Source organism: Eublepharis macularius, chromosome 9 (assembly GCF_028583425.1).
Source record: "Eublepharis macularius isolate TG4126 chromosome 9, MPM_Emac_v1.0, whole genome shotgun sequence".
NCBI classification, from domain to species: domain Eukaryota; kingdom Metazoa; phylum Chordata; class Lepidosauria; order Squamata; family Eublepharidae; genus Eublepharis; species Eublepharis macularius.
The window spans coordinates 63,641,638-63,664,127 of record NC_072798.1 but is presented as its reverse complement, the minus strand read 5'-3'; the positions used below and the strand labels follow the sequence as shown (position 1 = coordinate 63,664,127).

Below are 22,490 nucleotides of genomic sequence, written 5' to 3'. Positions count from 1 at the left end.
GGAATCGCAAAGTCCACGTCTAACACGGGTGTATCCACTTCCTGTTCTAACCTCGAGCTCGAGGCAAGAAACTTCTCAACCGTTCCCGCCGAAAGAGGAAATGGACGGAAACTCTCCTCGCATGCGGCAGGCGGCGCTTTACTGGCCAGCGATTCTTCCTACACTCCTCACGACGCTTGAGGCCAATGCGCATGACGGAAGAGAGCGATATCATCGTGTCGCACTTCCACAAGGGAGGATCCCAAGGCCTCTGCCCTTCGCGCATGCGCTTTTTACGTATCTATATGGGCCTCAAGTGACCCCTCCCCTCCATATTAACAACATTCTCTTTTTTTAAATTACTGGCGTGAGTATTGACGTCTGGGTTCCACTTCCGGTTCAAGATCTGCACTTCCGGAGAGCGGGAAGCCGAAAGTCTCAAGCGCTCATAGTCGCTTGTAGCGGAGAGATGGACAGGTGAGGTTGTCGTCCGCATGCAGGAAGGCGGCTGCGTGTCTGCGTCCGCCGTTTGTAGCTAACAGCGAGGTGTTTTCTTCATCTCCGTGTCGCGGTGGTGGCCGGGCAGATCCCCAAGCCACGTCCCGACTGTACTGCGTGTTGGGCTGGGCACGCAGGTGGCTCAAGTTTTCTCTCATATGTTAGCAGCTGATGTAAGAAAGCGCCGGTAGCAACGCCTCGCACTGATTAGACACTCAGACAGTTGTTACGAGGAGGAGGAAAGGAGTTCTCACTTTCCGTAGGTGAAGTAAGGATATTTGTGAGTGGGGCTTTTTGGTTTTGTCTAGCAAGATTCGAGTCCTTTTGTGGCTTAGAGACGAACTAAGTTTCCAGGGTATGAGTTTTCAAGAGTCAAAGCTTCCTGACTGTCAAAAGCTCATACCCTGGAAATCTGGTTGATCTTTAAGGTGCAACCGGATCTAATCTAATCTTGATCTTTTACTGCAGACCAACACAGCTAACCACCTGAAATTGTTTTGTGTTGCATTCTCTCATTTGATCCCTCCTCCTTGCCCAATTTTTAACGGTTGTTTTATGTATTATGTATGTTTTATGTCTTACTGTACTTGGTTTATTTTAACTTGGTTTTAAGTGTTTGATGTGTTTTTGTTGAGTCTCAAAAAAATTTAACGTGATTTTATGATGTGTGTTTTCAATCCATTAGTTACTTTGGTAGTCCAGATGAGGACAGAAATTTTGTAAATAAAATAAATAGGGATGAGTGGTTCAGATACATAACAATAGAAGTGGTGTCTCAAATCACTTCTTTGTTCCTGCATTTGCTATTGCAACATCCTTTTACAGAAGGCATATTTGACAGGCTGTGAAACGAGCAGCTTGCCCAAGACCAGTTGAATACAAGGCAGAGTGGAAAATCTCTCTCTCATCCACTCAATCTAAATCTCCTTTCTAAAAATTACAACTCCCTTTTTTTACATTTGCTATGCCATAGTCGGAAGTGCTCATCCTCCTTCCTCTCCTGACTGCATCACATTGATTGCACAGGGCAAAAAAAGAGAGAGAGACAACCTTACTAAAGAAATGCTCCTTGCATTACTACTTCACACAACGAGCTTTTGATATTCACTACTGTGTGTTGAATTAGTGGCCTCTGCCTTAGATCGAGTAACCTTTTAAAAAAGTTAAACAAATTCATGGATCAGTGGGTCTATCAACAACTATGCAAGGAAAACATTCTGAGCTTGCAGTGGCATTTATTTGGCTTCTGTTGGAAATGGAAACTAGATTAAACAGAACTTAAACACATGCAACCTGAACACATGAAGCTGCCTTAGACTGAATCAGTCCATCACAGTATTGTTCACTCATATTGGCAGCAGCTCTCCAGGGTCTCCAGCTTAGGTGTTTCATATCATCTGCTACCTGATCTTTTTACTGGAAATGCTGGGGATTGAACTGGGGGTCTTTTGTATGTTAAGCAGATGCTCTGTCACTGAGCAACAGCCCCTTCCTTCATCTGATCCAGAAAGATGAATCTTCTTATATTCTGTCTTCTATCTAATGCAACAGTCACACTGAATTATCCTACTACATATACTGAAAATACTTTCTACAGATACATTTCCCTCACGCGCTTTCATTCCCCCCCCCATTTATTTGCCACACTTTCTCTCTCTCAAAAATTAACTTTCTCTAAATCATTCTGTTCCTTCCCAGAGATTTTCTCCTTTCCCTCTCCTCTATTTTTCTTATCATTCAATCATGCTGCTTGTTTGCAGTTTAGTTATGGTTGAAAATTATTTCTCAGAGGACAGAATACAGGAACAATGCTCTCAATGGGCCCTAGACCAGTGGTTCTCAACCAGAGGTATGCTTACTATTGCTAGGAAGCAGAAGTGTTCTAGTTAAGACACAGGTTTTTCATAACAGTTATAAAGCATTCACTCCCTCACACCCTGTGTCCACCTGCAGATGTGATGTGCCATCTCTTGCTGACCCTACCTGCCAGAGATTATTCGTCTGTGACCTTTAGGCATGCTTGTAGTAACCTCGGACACTTCATGTTTCATTCCTCTTGCCCACCAGCAAGAGTCTTTGATTTGCCACTTCCTGGTAACCCTGCTAGCCAGGAATTAGCCATTGTAATTCTACAATTTTTAATGTCTTTAACACTTAACTGTAAATGATAAATATAATAGCAGAATGCCTGTAAATATATTAAATGTCCTTCTTGGGAAAAGTGCACTTTTTGCTTCTATCATGATTGGGCCCAGGTTCTTTAATAGAGAGATTGATGGGACATAAAATACAAAAGGTTGAGAACCACTGTCCTATACACAACAGAAGCTGGACAAGCCATCAGTTTATTCCACCTCTCCACCAGAGAGACTCCAAGCAAGATGTGCCATTTAAAATATATTAATTGGAAGATGTTGTCTAGTCAGCTGCCTACTGATCTTTGCTCAAAAGATCATAAGTATGTGTCTTAAGGAGAGTTGTTACTGACATTGTGTAGGAAAAGCTACCACCTCAGTTAACTGGATTGTAATAAGTACTGAGCTAGAGACACACTCACAATGGTAGGGTTTTTTGTTCTCTAAATTATAAGTCTGGGGATGCCATGGTAGATAAAAAGACTATAGAAATTCTTTAAAAATTGACAAGACTTGGCCAATAGGCCCCTTTTCTCAGGCCCTCGGCTTTGCTAAGGTTTCTCTCTGTGAACTGTTCTCTAGATTTCAGCTATTCAGGATGTTTTTTAGTATGTAAAATCTCCAAGGAAATGTAAACATACATGCAAATCAGGACTTTCTGCTTTGTTTGTCTCCCGTACTTTGAGGTCTGCTTCCTCTTGCCATCATTCTGCATGTAGGAGGATGCACTGAATGGAATGCTGACTTTGTAGCTTGTCTTCTCCCATTCCTCTACTTCATATGGGCCATCTACCTTTTTTATTGCCACATGTACATCTGTGCAATTAAATGCACATTTGTGCCATTCAAAAAGCAGAAACAAACTGCTTTGGCGAGGGTTGATGAGTGATTTCATAGGCTTCTAGTCAGTCAGTTGGCTTCTGCTGAACTGTTTTCCTAAGAACTACAGAAATCAGTAAGTGTGCTATAAAAATGTGCCCACTGCTTAAATTATGTACTTCTGTGTACACCTTCATAGCTGGAAAAGACCTTGTTCCATATAATAAAATATACCCACAATGTCTGCAATCTGTTAATGAATTGAGATAGAAAAAAGGCAGTCCAGTGCAATATCTGACACAAACAAGACCTTGGTTTATTGTCACAACTGTTCCTAGAGTCTGCAGTGAGATGCAGTGGAAGAGGTAGTCTTATAAAAGGAATCATTTGGATTTTTTAAAATCAAATTAAGATGTGAAATTGTAGATTCAGGTTTAATTTTTTTGTTTATTCTGTATTTAATGAAAATCAAGTCAGAGAACATCGAGCATTTGATAGTTCCCATTGTTCTGGGCTCTTTCAGGAATGACTTTCAAAATGTGTCCTCCCCTCAAGAAGTGCCTCGGCCAGTTCGAAAACGCAGTTCTCAGAAAAAAGCTTCTGGTATCCTTTTCTAGAGTCTTTTGTCTCTAACTTAGAAACATAAATATTTGGATTTGAGAGAGAGCTCTTTTCCCAAAGTAAAAAAAAAATGTTCAAACTGTTGATGCCTTAGTAAGATAACTTAATGTGATGGGTTGGTTGTTGTTTTGCTGCTTAATGTTTAAAGTACCTAATTGATCCACTGAGCAGGTAGGAATCAACTTCTGATTTCCCTTCTCCCCTGGGTAACAGTGCTGTGTCCTAGTAAGGTTGAGAATCTGCAACATTTCTTGGGAGGGACATCAGAAACCGCCTCCCAGCTGATCCTCTGATCAGCTGAGAGTAACTTCTGAACAATCCTCTATGAAAGTTGTTTGCATTGTTCAGCTTGAGCTAAACAAATGTGCGTTTGGCTTATGATCTAATTATGAGTGTCAAACAGCATGTTGAGCTGCTAGAGAGGTTTGCCGCAAAATTTATCTGTCCCTATTATACACTCCCCTTGAAGCAAGTCTCATTGAACTCAATGGAACATACTTAAGATGGATTTTGGAGTGGCTCGGATTTTGTAGCATGAGGTAGCATTTTGGGAAAAGCAAAGTTATTACTATGCTGAAGAGAAGTGCTACTATAAAATTAAAGATAAGTTTTTGCTATGGAACTGGAATTGGTTTTGTAAAGCATTTTCTGAGAGAAGCAGGCACAGTTTGCTAGGCTCTGCATAGAATGGGTATCACCTCCTTTATGTTTCTTTAGCCATTTTAAACAGTGCATACGTTCTCTGAAGTAATCATTGAAATAGCGCCTGCGAGAGAACAGTAATGGATCATGCTCTCGCAGTTTCTGAAGTTTTATGCTGCTTACTTTTCTTTAAATAATGCTTTGTTTTATATAGTGGCATTGCTGCACATGAGACAGAGTGATGCAAGCAAAAAAAAAGTTTCTGCTCCAAGAAGACTATACTTTAAATTTCAAACATAAAAAGGAGGGATGTTAATAAAGGGTTAAAAATGTGAGAAAATAAGTGACATACTCTCTGTGGTGATGAGAACAAAGTTAACAAAGTTAAGCAATACCTTCACAGCAAAGGCAGGTTTTAAGGGGGCATTTGAAGGGAGAGATAAGTGGCACTGTGTTTACCAGACTTGGAATAATTTTTTTCTTAGCGGTCTTTCCTTTCCCAGTCCTTGCTTCCCTGGATGAAAGTGTAAGTGGCATGATAACAAGGAGCCCAATGGTTCACAAGACTCAAGGACTGATGTCTTTCTCTTGTAAGGTCCTTTTAATATAATACCTTTTAAGTAATTTTGTTTTATTTCAGGGATTTGTGTTAAATTCATTACTTTCTCAGATCTACGTTGAGTTGCATAAATTTATTAATGTTGGGGAGGGGGGTTGGAGAAGCTGTATAAACATTTTTCTTCAGAAAAACATTTTAAATTTTTAAAATTTAAGTTAGTCCACAGAGCCGGAGTGTCATGAAGCCACCCAGCATGTCTGCAACCCTGGGCATGGGAGTAAAGTCACCTTACCTAACACAAACTCCTGGACATCTTGGAAACATGTCTGTGGTAAGATCATGCTAAACAGGAATGGCCAGCACGTGACCAAGGGTCCGTCAGAGCTTTTATGCAATGCTAAGGTTCTTTTTTATTTACTTCCCTCTTAATCAGAGATTCTAGTCCTTATGGCTGTGTAGCATATGAAAAGAGCAGTATAATAAGTTAATATGAAATCTGCAAATGTTTTCAAGAGCTTGGATGATCTTTTTAGGATAACAGTTTCAGAGTTAAGACTTTTATACAGGTAGCGTCGTGATCAATTTCTGATTAGCTGCCTCTGGAAAGAACATGCAGTTTGTTTTGGTCAATCTCCCTCCATCCCACCCCCAAGCATTTATATAATAAGGAATCATAGTCTAAAGCCTAGGCAGTGCTGTGAGACGGGCTAGGTTTTATCTGACTTATCATGCTGTATTTTTTAGTTAGATGACAGTGATTGGACAACTGCATTCACACCTCCGCATTCAGTTGTGTTCACAAACTTAGAGTATAGTACAGCAGAGGATGTCACTGAGAGTGCTGTTCTCCTGAATGAGGATGATCCTGGGGAAGCAGGTGAGAGATCACTTGTGTTACCTTTGTCCTTTCTTTGAATATGTATTACAGTGCAGTCTATAACCAATGGGGACGGAGGTGGAATTAATATGTATTGATAATTCAGTAAGTGGTATTTTATTTATTTAAAATGTTTATCAGAAGCCTTTCTACCTTGCAGGAACTGAAGGTGGCTTATGATATAAGTAAAGTAACAATCATAAAATGGATAAAACAGAGTTTAAAAACACCATTTAGAACTGCCAATAAATATAAACACAAAATAATTAAAAGGAGTTCTAAATAAAATTGGTAGATCCTTTTGAAGGGTAGGGGCTGGGCTAGATTTGTCTCATCTAGCTGTGTGATTATTATAAGAAAACCATAAGAAAACACATTCCTAATGTGTTGTGTGTGATTTAAATACACTGGAAGAAGTTAGGCACGTTGTCAGTGCATTGATTTCAATGTGCTTAGACTGAAGTAACTTTGCTTTGGATTGTACTTTGTGTTGCACATTTCTACAAATTTGTTGTTTGCTTTGAAGGTTCTTTTTTGTGTATAACTTCAGAATCATAATACTATGAATTCACCAAATTAGTTAATACAGTTTTTCTTATTAATATATACAGATTTATGTCTTTTACCCCGCTTACAGGTGTGTTGTGTTTACAACCCTATATTAACCTTAATTTTACTATTATGAGGAATATCTGCAAGGGGGCTTTTGGTATAAAATATGCTTGAAATATAGTGCTAATTTTTATGGAAACTACAATGATAAAGATACGCATTCTAATCTAATAAGAATGTTTTTATTGGTGATTCTAGCTACCAGGAGCATGTACTCTGATTTTCTGCATTCCCTTTTAAAGCACACTTCAACTACAGTCTTTGAGCTTGTAGATGAGTATGAAGAGATTTGCAGTAGCCAGGTATATTGTATACATTACTCAGTATCCATTCAGCTCTTGCTTAATCAAAATGCCGTCTTTCCCTTCATCTAATAAACGTAGAGTTTGTGTCCTAAATGTGCCAATAAATATGGAGAAGATCTTTGCAATGCAATTCAAAGCGGAGTTACACCCCTCTAAGCCCAATGACACTTGAAGTATAACACTTCTTACAATTGCACTGTTGGTCTTTCAGCTTCGATGTTCTGTCAAAATTAGACAGTTGTTTAGTTTTATCGTTTAGCGTGAGCATCCTTTCTGTAAGGAAAGGATTAAGTAATGTACCCATCAATAAGTACCTAAACTTTAATCTCTGGTGCATTCAGATATTGTGAGAAACTAAACATCAAGGTAAATCACAGTTTATGAACTCTGATGTGATTAAACTCTGATTGTTTCATTCAAATATATACTGCCCAACTGCTGGTTGGTGGATGCTAACCCATAATTCGAGTATTTAACAAGCAGAACTGTGGAAACCCTAGGATCTCTGAAGGAAAACTTAAAAGGCAACGTGACAAAATATCACATTTGCATGCTTTTATTTGGCTTACTAGCATTTGAAATAAAAATTGCTCCACACAAAATATTTTTGTGATCAAAAGCAGTTTTGGACCCACCGATGCCTATATTATCATTTTCATAAAGAGATCTACCCCTTCAAGCCACCCTTTATATCCCAAGGGAGGCCAAGTAAGTCAGCCCTTCTTACCCATGTCTGTTCCTTTCATATAGAGGAAGACATTCATATCTATACAAGCTTACTATCTACAGTATGATTGTGAACTTCTGTAGATGGGGGGGAAACTCTCTCATTTTTGCTTTACTTTAAGCACATATAACCTCATATAAAACAAACATAATAAAAAGTAATAATTTTTTATTTTCATCAGGTAAATATTCTCCAAAAAATAGTGTACCGAGCAACACCTGGAAAACAGAAATTTTCAAGGACTGCTAGTGTTTTGTGGCTTCTCAAGCAAGAGATGGTAACATGGAGACTGTTGTCCTCAATGTACAGGTAGTTCCCTTGAAAAGCTACTTGATTCCTTGTCAGTTCATTAGTTCCTGTGGTTAGATTGTAGATGTGGACACTAAGGAAAGTATAAATGCCAGTTGATTACATAAACAGTGTGCACTTAAGAGATATGTATGTTTTTAAATAATTGCTAGATAAATTACTTCCGAACAGTAAGAAAACTGATGTCTTTTCTGTATTAAGGTTAGGTAGTAGATAGTCCTGTATTTAACAACCAAGTATGCCTTTCCATGTGTGTATCAAAACACTCTTGCGGGAGGGCAGAGAGGCTAAAAGAGACCTTTCCTCAAACCTTGCCTAAAGCTTTCTGCGACACTTGCTTATGGGCTTACGGCCTTTTCCAAAGCATCAGGTGAACACTAACATTTGGTGAAGGGCTGAGGGCAGATGCTTGGGAAGGGGTCATAAGCCCTCCAGCAAATTCCATGGAAAACTCTTATTGAGATGGGCATCTTGACAATGTTGTCTGTGTTGCTTAGGCAGCCCAGAGTGGCTGCTAAGATCTCCTAAAACTTCCTTGTGAAATCTCAGCTGCCATTTTGGGTTACCAGGAAAACCACACTGCTGCAGTCTCACAAGACTGTCTCACACGATTACTGTTGTTATTTATCCCCACCTCTTTCTGTGAGAGGAGGTGAGTTGTGAGGAAGGAAGGAGAATGGAAGACAAGAAGGGGTGAAAGGAGAGACCGCGGTGGCAGTAGTGAGGGAGGAGAAAATGGTGCTCCCCATCAGGATCCTCTGCATGATGTTGCTGGATTGTGTCCAAATATTTTGATTTGTATTATGTTTGCTTCTGCTGGATTTCAGCAGATTCCGTGTAGCTATTAAGAAATAACATTTATGTTAAACCTTCAAAAACATTCTGCACTTTGCTTTAAATCTAGGGATAGGATACAGTCTGCTCTAGAAGATGAAAATATATTTGACATAGCGGTAAGTTTGTTACATTCAGCTGTTTCCTATTAACGGATCACTTTAAACTTTAAGACATCTGTGTTTCTTTTTACTGTGATGTTGCATTTTTCAAAATTTCAAGAAAAGGAAAAATACAAACCAAATTAAACTTTTTCTTATTTTTATGTTTTGAAGGGAATTGAAACTAAAGCTGCAGAGATAAACATTTAAAATAACTGATTTATAGAAGTCAATTAAGCACTGCTTGGAAATTGTTGGACACTGCAAAAAGTGTCCAAAACATTCAGTGGGGAAAAAAACATTAATATTTGTATAATGATTCTCGATGAAATATGTCCTTTAAATTATAAGGAGGACCTGTTCCCTTACAGGTTATAAATGCTAGTGAAAAGACTGCTGTGAACCATCTGTTCCAGAGGGATTCATTGGTTCGACAAAGCCAGGTACGACAAAAGGAAGATTTTTAAGAATTGGGATAAAATCCTGAGTCACAGGGTGGGGAGTATGTCTGGCTGGATCTGGCTGCTGCAGCCCGTCTTGGCTCATAATGAGGAAATCCCATCCTGTTGCTTGTAATAACAATGATCAGTGCTGGAGAATGAGAGTAAGGCAGGGTTGTTTGTTTGCTGGGTGTTTAACGTTATTTAAAATGGGAATTAACAGCTGTACTGCAGCTGTTCTCTTATTTGCAGAAGTGTAAACAGTTAAATAAGACTGAGATTGAGAATAGGTGGAGAAATCTGATCTCAGCTGCAATTCAATTGATGCTTACTCCCAGGAAGTACCATTAAGCCTACTGAAATTAACTTCCAAGTAAATATATACAAAATTGGGCTCCCTTGAGTCCACCTTTTTCAGAGTTGGAAGTGGAAGTTGGAGAAAAGTGAGTTGTTATCTTACTCTGTTTTTTTTCTATTTAATTAAATTAACCTTACTTTCAGTTGGTGGTTGACTGGCTAGAGAGCATTGCCAAAGATGACATTGGAGACTTTTCTGATAATATCGAGTTTTATGCAAAGTCCGTATACTGGTAAGTTATTGGCCACCTACTGAGCCTCCATCCTTATGTGCTTCTCACATTCTTCATAAATATTTCAAACAGTTGGTTACAGAATGGCTTTTCAAAACCTCTGTCTTTTAAGTAGTGGAAATTTTGGAAAGAGCAATTCTTTATACTAAGCCAGTGGTGCAGTATCCTGTATGCTGCATCATGACTAAAACAAGGAGCTTTTCATGAGCTTTTTAATTTTTTGTTTAAACTAGATTATAATAAATAATATTGGAAACGCATAAAGCTCATTACCAGAATGAAAACTAATTCTAATGTTATTTGAAAATGTCAAAAATTAAGCTATATCTTTGAAACTTTTATATGAGAGTTGATAGAATCTATTAGTTTAAGTATGAAAGCTGCCAGTGGTCTGTTTTAACCGTTTATCCGGACTGGGTTTTTAAGGCTGGATTTTAATTAATAGCTTTTATATTTTTATTTTGTGAGCTACCTTGGGCAGATTCCTGGAGAGGTGGCATAAAAAAATTCTAAATTAAGAAAGCAAAATGTACTGAAGCACTAAACCAGGTTTTGTAAGCAGTTGCCTCTTACAGATGCACAATGAATATGAACGTTTTCAGGATTAATTCAATATTACGCACACAGACCAAAAAGTAAGATGCATTGAACCTGAGCATGCTTAAGAATGGACTGAAAGTCAGTATGGGTCAGAAAAAGATCACCTTATGGATTAAAAAGGAAGAAGGAAAGGTCTCATGGGGCTGGTTTGGACAGTCAACTGAAATCAGGGTTTGAGAGTCACAGGACTGGGCACACGTTCTGTCCCCCCTTACCACCTTTACCAAGCCTGTTGTAACTTATTTATATAGTTTGGGAGGGTGTTAGCATGCTTCACTAATTTATTACTGCTGTTAGAGATTTCAGTAATGGTGGGGATACCTATACTTCTGGGATGAATTTAATTACAAACTGGGATTTGGGGTAGTGTCGTTAGGCAAGTCGTTGCTTTATGTTCTGTTCAAATACTGATTGATTTAGATGCTGTGGATCTGGAAACATGTTCTGTTGACATGGGAATATGCCTTGTGTTTTCAGGGAGAATACTCTACATATCTTGAAGCAGCGACATTTAAACACATTCTCTGGAAGTTCACGACCAATAGTAACTGAATTAGTAGGTATTACTTAGAGTGTTTTAATTAAGTGTATAAATTAAGCAATGAGAGTTTTCCATGTGTGATGAAATTTCTTATGTTCATGAAAAAATTCTTCTATAAATGGAGACAGGGTGCCTTACTCTACCTGGCTACAGTCCATTCTCATTAGTCTAGACTCCTGCAATTGCTAGATCTCTTGCTTAGGATTTGCATTGTAAATATTTTGCCTTGTTAACATGGCAAGAGGGATGAGAAATTTACCCAGTAGGACCAGTAAAACCTTTTGTTGAACCAGTATCTGTTGTAAAAATTGTACCAATATTCAAACTTTACCACAGCTACTTATCTGGAAAGCGTTTACATTTTCTGAAACAAAGACATTACTTGTATTTCTTTCTTTCATCCACCGCCCCAGCAATAGTACAAGAGCACTGTACTAGTTTTCCTCTGTGTGTTCTATGTTAACTGCAAAATGGAGCTGCTCACTTTTTGGTGAGTGTTGGATTCAAAGTGCATTATATTAAGCTGTTTTTCACACACTTTTCACTTCTGGGCTCAGTTCAGGGTGTTAGTTCCTACTTTTAAATCCCTGTTTCACCTCGGATCCATCTAACCAAAGTATTGCCTCTTCCCGTGTGAATATGTGTACCAGCTTAGTCCTCACACCAAACAGAGGGACAGTGCCTTTCTTTCATCAGGCACAGACCATCGCAGTAAGATTTTTATATACTTCATTTTTACCCGGTCTTTCTCCTCAGTGGAGACCCAAAGCAGCTTACATCATTTGCCTCTCCTCCATTTTATCCTCACAAGAACCCTGTGAAGTAGGTGAGGCTGAGAGTGTGTAATTAGCCCAAAGGGTCACCCAAGAAGCCTCAGTAGTAGAGCAGGGATTCAACTTTAGGTCTCCCAAATCCTATACTGGCACTCTAACCACATCATGCTGGCTCTCCCTTTTCTGTTCTGGATCCAACTTGATGCACTGAATTCCCAGAGGAGGTCAAGGAAGTGCTATCATGGGCAATTTTCCACAAGGGAGACCTCTTTAGTAGGACAAACAGTTTATTCTGTTGTGACTTAGTTGCTGGACAGCTGAATGTTTTCCTATAGACGTTAAACTGCCTTGTAGTCTTTGATGGATTTTACTGGGATGATGTAATTTTGACATGACTGACTTTCAAAAGTGATTTGAACAAAAGAAAAATGTGGAATAGAGATTTTTTTTTAAAAATACGTTTGTGGTTTTCTGTTGATATCTATATGTCTTCAATGGAACCTTTGCAAGTTGCGCTATATTCTGGGCAAGGTTCTATGCATACAGGGGAGAGCCTTGGTCAGGTATTTTGGATATTCTATTGCCCCTTATGAACCAAGAGCTAGAAATACCCAGCATGGTAGATCAGCATGGGTAAGCTGTCTTTCAGGAAAGTTTGTATGTTGTTAGTCATCTTATTGTGGGACCTTGATAAACTCAGTTCCTTGGAATAGTTTGAAAAATTCTGGTGTGTATTATAACTATGATTACAAAGGAATGAGAGTCATTTAGGTGTTTAAATAGGTTTCTGCCCATTGGTTCCTAGGAAGATCAAAAGCTGCTTTGTGACAGCTTAAAAATTAATAGCTCTATTGTGACATGAACATTCGTGGAGCCGAGCCCTCTTCATCAGATGTGAGGTTTGCCTTCAGTTGGCAGAGAGAGAGAGACCCCTCCAGACACTCATCTATGTAGAGGGGGGAAAGGGAACAGTGGTGTCAAAAGGCCACAAAATGCAACAGGAGCAATCTCTCATTTGTATATGGAACTGAAATATATATAAAATAAACACAGTGACAATTACAGTCATAACTGATGATAACATAATCAAAAAAAGTTAAGCAAATTTAATAAGCAATCTGTAATCAGAAAAGTGTGAGTGTGTTTGTTTCAATCCTTGATGAGTTCAGTCATTTCCAGACACATTCTAATTCAGCAGGTTTTCTTCTTGAGCATTCCTTTTGAATGTTCTCCCATTTTCTGAATATTGCTGTTTGCAATGTCAGAATTCATTGTTGTGCCAGTTTATTTTAATAGATGTCTTTGTCTTATGTAAACAGAAGAATATTTGTTGACAGATTACATATATCACATTGGAAGATGTGCAGGTGGTATAGCTAGGTGGTGGCTGGAGATCTCCCGGAATTACAACCTGTCTCTAGCCAACAGAGATCAGTTTCCCTAGAGAAAATGTACTGTATGGCATTATACCCTACTGAGGCCCCTCTCCAAAACCCACCTTCTCAAGGCTCCACCCCAAAAATCTCCAGGAATTTCCCAACCTGGAGCTGACAACCCTAGGTATAGCTGATATTATGCCTGGTAATAGCTACCTCAATGAATATAGGTTCAAAGTTGGCATTTGCCTCTGTTGCAGGATCTCTTTTCTGGGCTTGTGTGGGTCATTGTTCCTGGTGAGTAGCTGTTTCAGATTAGGGGGCTATCTTTTAAGAAATGATAGGTCCAAGGCCTCTATACCCATTTTCTCTAAGTAGAAAGATGGAATTTTTAGGCAGAAAATATTTGAATCAAGTTATGATGGGTTTTACATAGATTCTATAGGAGCAGGGAAGGATAATAAATAAGTGGACTGAGAGTGACAAGAATTAGAAAATTTGTGTGCAGGATTGCCAGGTATTCCCATGGTAAAATCAGGGGTTGTAGGGAGCACAGGGGGTCCTGTATGCATCACCTGCATCCCCCAGTGATTACATCATTTCCAGCATGACTTGGAAGTGACAGGTTGTTCCGGGGCTAATTTTTTAAGTCAGTCCTGGTGCAACCCGTAGCTTCGAAGACACACTATGAATGATGTAATCATGGGGATACCCAGGTAACTGCCATCCTGCCTCCCCTGTTCCTGGACATCTTCACCCCTCTGGCTAGCCAGGGGAGCAGCAGGGGCTGAGGGCAGAGGGATCCCTCACTGTAGCAGGGGATCTGGCAAGCCTGCTCGTTTGATTTTTTTTTCAGAGTTCAAAGAGAAGAGCTGAATGTTAGTGGTAGTATAGGAAATAAGGAAAATCATGCCACAGACATCTTCTGCTATTTTCAAACACTTTCTTAAAATGAGTAAATGGGGATAAATATTTTTTCACAATTCTGATGAATCAGTGCTGATTTTATATTTAGGACCCAGATGCTCCAATAAGACAGAAACTGCCGCTTGATGATTTGGATCGGGAAGATGATGCACGGTTGCTGAAGTTCCTTTTTACTCTTATTAGAGCTGGAATGACAGATGAAGTAAGCCTCAAATCTCTCTTAGGATCTTGCATATGTTGTTACACTACCTGCTAACTTCACCTAGTCTAAAAATAGGGGTAAATGGTTGTAACTGAAAGTTAATGACAAAACTAATGTATGTGACAATTACTTCAGTACGCGTAAATAGGGGTGTGCACGTGAAAAATATTCAGGTTTCCCACTTCGGGTTTATCCTCCTCCCCCTCCCATCAGGAGAAAAAACGGTGGGAGGGGTTATTTTGCCCCAAATTATAGAGTGCTGCAATACACTTTAAGTGTGTAAATCTTCTAATATATAATGTGCATATTTGTGAGTAAGCAGAAATTCAGCACCAGAGCCTGTTCAGTGTTCAGCATGTTCAGCATATGTTTGCTAATGTGTAGTTAAGCCACCTTTGACAGCCAAGAGTCTAGAAAAAGACTAGTAACTGTCACGCTTCTCTGTACAGTAAGGAAGGCACTGCTGGCTATTAGAGCTCTTATCTCTGTATTTGCACTGCTGTGTTTGCAAACACAGACTTCAAAGTGTTTTGCACATTACAAGAGACAGTTGGTGTAGTGGTTAAGAGCGCGGGACTCTAATCTGGAGAGCCAGGTTTGATTCCCCTCTCCTCCACTTGAAGCCAGCTGGGTGACCTTGGGCGAGTTACGGCTCTCTGGAGCTCTCTCAGCCCCACCCACCTCACAGGATGTTTTGTTGTGGGGATAATAATGACATACTTTGTAAATTGCTCTGAGTGGGCATTACGTTGTCCTGAAGGGTGGTATATAAATCTATTATTATTATTATTATTATTATTATTATTATTATTATTATTAAGTGGCAGCAGTAGAAGCACACGATCTCCTTACACTAATGCCATTTCTTGTAATCTGTAAATCTGTTCTTTCCAGGATGCCGTCTTTAATGCCAAATACCAGGTTGTACTGCAAGAGGAGGGAATTGCATGATAACACTATAGGATTTTTTTTTTAGCCGACTACCCATATTATTTAAAAAGGAAAAAAATGCTTATTTCTCTTGATTATTATTTTTACAGGCCCAGCGACTGTGCAAAAGATGTGGACAGGCATGGAGAGCAGCAACTCTTGAAGGGTGGAAACTGTACCATGATCCTAATGTGAATGGAGGTACCCAGGTTTAGGATTCTGTTTTGGCCTAGGAAATACCTGGACTCTTGTTTTAGCAATTGCTTCAGAGCTGCCATATCCCAACTGCCTACTAGTTCAGTCTTTTATAGCACTGCTACTGAAGGCTGTGCCCAAGTCAACATGTGCGGCAACGTGATCCTGTTCCCATCCTATTCTTGCTGTGGCTGACCAGGAAGGGAGGGGCTTGATTACTGTGTTGGTTTTCAGCTGGTATGGCGATGAGGGCACAGCCACTAACTGCTCTACTGTTGGGGCTAACCCAGTAAAGTTGACTCCGAAAATTACTTTCTCACAACTACTTTCTAAGGTTAATCTATCTATTCTAAAAAATTTTAATAAGTACCTTTCTTTCAAAAAAATTAATGGGAACATTACAAGTGGGGTGCCTGCAGGGTATCAACTGGAGTAAAAGAAATCTGCCCTCCCCCAGTATACTGTAAGCACTCAGTGGCCTGAGCAGATTTCTTTCCCCGTCTCCTTCTGCTGGCTTGGAGAGTGGCATCTCTAGGTGGATGGGAACTGTGCGATCTTTGTGCTGTCGACATTCTGAAAGACAATGAGCATGCTTTTGGAGGGAGATGGAGAAATGTTGTGCCCTTCATTTCCAAATAAATACTTTTCTGCATACGAAGAGCAAGGCAAAACCCTTGGTCTTCTCTGCCAATGAGCTCCTTTTGCTCCCTTCACGATAGGCACTTTGACAGCAACATTCTTTGCTATGGAAACAAGCCTGCGAAGAATCACTGCAGTGAGGGAGGGGGGGGGGGGTGATTTGGAAACCCCCTCCTGGATTCTGTAAACTCAGAGGCTTGAACAGGCTGCTTTCCCCATCCCTCCTCTTTCTTGATAATTTTCCCTGTATGCTCACTCCTTGTAGGACTGCTTTCTTGCTGCTGGTTAAATTACAAGTCATATTTTTCTCTGGGAGTCCTTCAGATATGTAGAAATTCCTACCTTATCTGTGAGTAGAGATGGGACGAACATGGGGGGGGGCGGCTCCTATGATTCCCCCCCCCCTTTTTGGAACAAGGAAAACGCTTTTCACAGACAAGATTTTACTCAAATGTATAGCATGGAAAGATCTGAGGAGTTCTTTTTTCAAATTTTCTAATAGAAACATTGTGGAAATACTTTTTCTTGGGAATGAGTTAAATGCTTTTTAAGGCAAGGTTCAGTTACTCAAACTGTATAGCATTCAAATTTTTCTTTTAAAAAAACCCGGTGATTTTGGGGACTACTAAGAAAATCATGAAATGCCTTTAAAGACAATGTTTTCTTCACTCAAAATCTATGGCATGAGAAGTCTGAAATCTCCCACACACACACACTATGAAGTATTTTTCCCCTTTTGAAATGAATTAAATTTCCTAATATAGGATAGGATCCAACAGCTTGCAACATTCTCCTGCTTTAGTATTGGATGCATTTGCAATTTTGCTGGTAGAAAACTAAACTATTTGTAGGTTTACATTCCACAGATACGTCAATTAATGAAATTTTATATGCAATCTAAGTTAAAATTATGCATGTTATGATGTTAAAGTGTCCAAATATGTTTATGATTGATAGAAAAGTATTACACATAATACAATCCACCCCCACCCCACCCCAAATTTCCTTGTGTGTTTCTTGGGGGACAGGATTCCCCATGGCTTCAAAAATTCTTGAAATTTTCCACCTTTATTTGTGGGTGACTGGCCAGTGATCAGCATAAGCCATCTGCTTTACTGTTTGTTAGATGGAATAACTTGAGGACTACACATTTATCTAATAGAGTCTGTTGGCCTGATTCATTAACCATCGTGTTTGCTAGCACACAGATGGAGATACCTTTGTGTCCAGCGTATCTGTACCTGAACATAGTTGTAGTATAGAGCTGTAGTATAGGTGGTGGCAGCTTTCAGCATGTTTGGGGGGAGGACATTTTGCATTTAATGCGTGGAAACTTTAATGGCAACTTCTAATGGTAACCTACTTTCTACATCAGCAAGATTTTTTTTAAAAAAAATTGAGAGCCCTACCTAATTTTTACCAAGACTGGAGCTTCTTCCTCTTTAATTTATCCACCTCTGCCCTTCCAATTGATTCAACTACACTGAGAAGTCTTTTCTTTTATATTTCCCCTCTTTCTCCCCTTTAACTTCCTACTAGTAAATAATTGTGCTAAAATGCAGAGTCACGAGGCTATAGAACTACATTTAGAGTTTAATAGCATGAAATGATATAAACTGAAACAATAAAAAGTAATATTCAGAAAATTTTCCAAACTGTAAAGTAGGGCTAAACTCATGAAAGATAATTTTAAAATTGTGTGTTATGAATAATTAATATTTGAGAGAAGTTTCAGAGAAACTGAATTTTCCATTGGGCAATATTTCTTACTGAAATATCATGCTTACTGTTTATAAAACTCCTTTTTATGTATAGGGACAGAACTGGAACCAGTAGAAGGAAATCCATACAGATGCATTTGGAAAATAAGCTGCTGGCGGTTGGCAGAAAAGGTGAGCATTTACAGTAGATTCTGTTAAAAGAAAATCTCTCATTGCCTCCCAATTTTTGTAACATCACTAATGCTTTTTAAGCACACTGGTTTTGTAAAAGATTGCTAAGAGAACTGTATTTTAATGTAGTAAGTAATTTATGGCCATTCTGTATGATATTGAGAGAAATTGTTGATTATTGACCATTGAAGAAATTGAAAGGATTAAAAACTAAAGATAGCTAACCCTTAACCAACACATAAACAGGTTAGGACTATATTATACAATTTAACACATGTGGTGTCAAGTACTACTGGTACTGTATTTTATAAAATTTCTTCCTCCAAACAGAAGGTACCAATTTGAAAAGCATTTTCTTAGATTATTTTATTAACCCCATTTTATTAACCCCTGGTACCCTAATCCAATTTAATCTTGGAAGCGTTATAGCTACCTATAAAAATATAGCTGTGTAATCCTTGGTACTGCAGGCAATTGAATCTGCTTGGATATTGCCTAATAAATCTACTTGTGGCAGTATGCTGAATTAGGTGGTTAACTAACGACTACTGTATCCATTGTTTTCTAATCCTTTCAAAATCAGCTGGATGTCATGCTTTCCTGAATAGGATCTAGTAAATGTTTAAGTAGCTATAAAATCAAATATTTGGAAAAAATTCTTAAATGTTCCTGAACTGAATATTTCAGGAGCAATTTGACAAGTACGAGAGAGCAATCTATGCAGCGCTGAGTGGGAACCTCAAGCAGGTATGAGCTGTTGATAGCATTTTGTCAGAAGAGCGTGAAAGCATTTTGCCAGTAGATTAAGATGGGGCAACAGACAGTCTGCCACCCTTTTGGAGTAATCACATGGTGCAACTGCACTGAATGGCTTGTTTTTCTTTGGGTCAAAGCCTGGCTTTAATTCTTGAACTTGCAAGTCTTTACAAGCAGGTACATAGCTTATGTGTTGTGTTGTCTTCTTATGTGAGCTCTTAATCTCAGGTAATAGGTTAACTCTCATTTGTTCCATCTTAGTGTTTGATGGTGGAGCAAGGCAATGAGTAGTTTCTATCTATAATACATTTTCTGTGATGCCTTTTAAATAAGTTAGGCTGGACTTCATGCATGCTCAAAAACCGTTAATGGGATATTGGACATAGGTCTCCTGTACTTTCCCATTTAAAAATTTGTAAAATCCTAAAGTTAAATATTAATCTCAGGAACATAATTGCTCTTATAAATAGATCTTGAATATATTTCAGCGTGAGGAAAATGTTTCCATATTTTAGAATATACATGCAATAGTAGACTCTATATTTGTGTGATAGGAATAATGAAGATATTTTGAGACCCCATTTCACACAGATACATAATGACACCCTAAACTTGTTAAAATGCAAAAACTTGGAGGCAGCCCCACGGCAGTTATGAAAAAATCCTGTGCAGCTCAGGCATTTTTCCCACTGGAACAGTACAAGCTGTAAAAAGGAAGGGTTGTGATTGCACTGGGAAAAATTGCCTGAATTACATAGCGAAACTTGTTCATAAATGGGATAGCAGGTAGATTTTCCTCATGATTGTTGTTATTCAAGTGATTTGCCATGCTTTTATATGCACAAATGAATGTGGGCTTAGTAAGAATTATTCTAGGCCAAGTGTTTTATAACAGCGGTCCCCAACCTTTTTGGCACCAGGGACCAGTTTCACGGAAGACAATTATTTCACGGACCGGGGAGGGGGGGATGGTTTCAGAATGATACAATTGTGCACTTTATTTCTATTATTACATTATAATATATAATGAAATAATTATACAACTCACCACAATGCAGAATCAGTGGGAGCCCTGAGTTTATTTTCCTGCAACTAGACGGTCCCATCTGGGGGTGATAGGCAACCACTACCTCGCCTGCTCCCTGGAGCTGGCTCTGCGCTCGCCCGCCACCCACCTCATGTGTGGCCCGGTTGCTAACAGGCCGGGGGCTGGGGATCCCTGTTTTATAATACCAATTTTTAGATATTCCAGGAACGTTTCTTACATTTCTTTGTTCCAGACAGATTTTAATGCTACACTTTTCCAAATTATTACTTCCGCTAATTTTTCTCCCTTTTTAACATAAAGCTCCTTCCAGTTTGTGACACTTGGGAGGATACAGTTTGGGCGTATTTCAGGGTGATGGTGGACACTCTTGTTGAACAGGAAATTCGAACATCAGTGATGAACACAGAGGAGACAGAAGAACTCCCAAGAGAATTTTTACAAACAAAGTAAGTCATTGGAAAAGAGCAAGAGTCCAGTAGCACCTATAAGACTAACAAAATTAGTGGTAGGGTATGAGCTTTCGTGAGCCACAGCTCATTTCTTGAGTAAGTCATGGTTTGCTTAATCTTCATAATGTAATATGATCTATTTTTGTTAACTATAGTGTCTAATTCTATTTTTGAATTTTTCCCCTCATATTTTGAAGCTGGACTTTAGAAAAGGTTTTTGAAGAACTTCAAGCAACAGACAAAAAGGTAATTTTAAGACAATCAAAAGAGAATGAAAATTTTTGTGTGCTTTCATTTTGCGTCTTTAACAGTAACATTTAGATATGTCAAAAAGATTTGACATTCATCGCATGTGAGGAGTGTCAGTGCTTATTTTTGCATTTTAATGGCAATTTTTCAGTACTTGATATCTAGGATATTTTAATCAAAATATTGTTCCTTAGGCTATTCATATTAATAATATGTCGCATTATTCCCCGTCACAGTAATACCTCTATGATTGTCTGTAGTCGCTGTGTTAAGGCGTTTTCATCTAAAGTTACTTTTAAACATTTCTATGTACTTTTAAAACATTTTAAGCCTCTGCGTTTATTTTGTTAGTATTCATGTAGCATTCTTTTATGAACTTGTTGGATCAAAACTAAATTTTCCATTTGAAGAAAGGCTGGGGTGATTTCCACCAATTTCCTTTTCCTGCTGTAGACCCCAGTTTGCTTCTCATGCTGTTCCGGAGGGTCCCCCTGGAGCAGCATTTCAGGGAGATCAGTGGGCTCCAGCAGGAAGTGGGGAACCCGGAACATTTTATTCCATTGACAAAAGTGACTTGTATGAGCAGAAATATATCCTTGTAATATTCTCCTACTGTGACTAAACTATTTCAACATTGTACAGTTTTATTTTTGTTGATGGTATAATTCAAGACAGAGAACATCGCAGTTTTGGTGATATGAATGTGACATAGATTGTATGAATTCCCTTGAGGTCCCAGTGGCACCTTCCAGGTATTGTTCATGTACTCCTCTTACTCTTAAATGACATCCATCCCACCGGAATTTGTCAGATTATAAGGAAAGTGCGCCTAAGTGACATGGGCTAGACGGCTGTCGCCAGCCAAGAGCAGAAGACAAGAGTTGCCTGACAGCCCACGTGACCCACAGGAGCAGTGAAATGGAAACGCTCGACTTCTCAGCCCATTCCCAGGGTTATGTAGGGAGCATAACTTTCTCCACTTAATAATTGCAGCAGTGAAAGACACAAGGGTATAAGTCTTACAGAGGGAAGCTTACTAGCACCGGCATCACAACATTTTGTCAACTCAAGTGTGTGTGTGTGTGTGTGAGAGAGAGAGAGAGAGAGAGAGAATGTGTTATGCTACCACCGCAAATGCTGTGATAAATCTAGGCCCTGTGCAAAGTTGAGATACCACAGCGTAGGTGCAAGAACCACAGAATGGCAGCAAAAAGGTAGGGGGTATAATTTATACCTTATTAGAATGATACTGAGCTCAATATTTGGTTACCAGAGCTGGATTTGCCCTTGTCTATTGAGAAACTGATTTCTTGTGGATGCATCTGAACTTCTGGTGAGAAAGGAAGGGAAAATAAAAGGGAGTAGTGATCTTCATAAGATGCATCAAGATAGATTTTTCCCCATCTTCAATGCCTACACTCCTCTCTCCTCCCAAAAAAATGGCATGAGGCTGGGAACTAATCTGGTTTGTTTCAGTACTTTGTGCAGTTTTCAGTAACAATTGTTTATTGTATGGAACTATTTTCCTTTAATATAGCTCTATACTGCAGCATAGAGTCAAAGGACGAACTATGTTAAAGAACAAAAAAATCATATACAAAATACATGTCTTTGCTATGAGTATAATTACACAGCGTATAATTACACAGTGTGTCTTCACAGACAGTATAAACTATTTTGCAGAGAGTTTTAGAAGAGAATCAAGAACATTACCATGTGATTCAGAAATTTGTTATCCTGGGAAATGTGGATGGTAAGCTTGCTGCCAGCATGCTCGTCATGTCTGCTGCTTTTCTTATAGTATCTCTGTGCTAGAAAGCATTCTCCCTTCTAAGCTACTTTCATTTGGAAAGAACAAAGATCCT

At 39.0% G+C, this 22,490-nt stretch overlaps 1 protein-coding gene across 3 annotated transcripts in view; it reads left to right on the top strand.

The window, feature by feature from the left end:
- Positions 1-366: 366 nt before the first annotated feature.
- Positions 367-22,490, top strand: part of NUP107 (nucleoporin 107) — a 40,293-nt gene continuing 18,169 nt past the window's right edge. Inside the window, exons 1-18 of one of the 3 annotated variants that reach the window (XM_054988794.1) lie at positions 367-456; positions 3,955-4,034; positions 5,198-5,284; positions 5,469-5,584; positions 5,998-6,130; positions 6,941-7,044; positions 7,956-8,083; positions 8,988-9,036; positions 9,390-9,461; positions 9,960-10,048; positions 11,126-11,204; positions 14,354-14,467; positions 15,508-15,598; positions 18,047-18,123; positions 18,811-18,870; positions 20,228-20,373; positions 20,574-20,622; positions 22,309-22,378. In XM_054988794.1, the coding sequence (XP_054844769.1) occupies positions 449-456; positions 3,955-4,034; positions 5,198-5,284; positions 5,469-5,584; positions 5,998-6,130; positions 6,941-7,044; positions 7,956-8,083; positions 8,988-9,036; positions 9,390-9,461; positions 9,960-10,048; positions 11,126-11,204; positions 14,354-14,467; positions 15,508-15,598; positions 18,047-18,123; positions 18,811-18,870; positions 20,228-20,373; positions 20,574-20,622; positions 22,309-22,378 (1,552 nt within the window). In that variant the 5' untranslated portion in view covers positions 367-448. Of the gene's footprint in view, positions 457-585; positions 741-3,954; positions 4,035-5,197; positions 5,285-5,468; positions 5,585-5,997; positions 6,131-6,940; positions 7,045-7,955; positions 8,084-8,987; positions 9,037-9,389; positions 9,462-9,959; positions 10,049-11,125; positions 11,205-14,353; positions 14,468-15,507; positions 15,599-18,046; positions 18,124-18,810; positions 18,871-20,227; positions 20,374-20,573; positions 20,623-22,308; positions 22,379-22,490 lie in introns of those variants that run through there. The other 2 variants (XM_054988795.1, XM_054988796.1) reach the window with 2 other exon arrangements.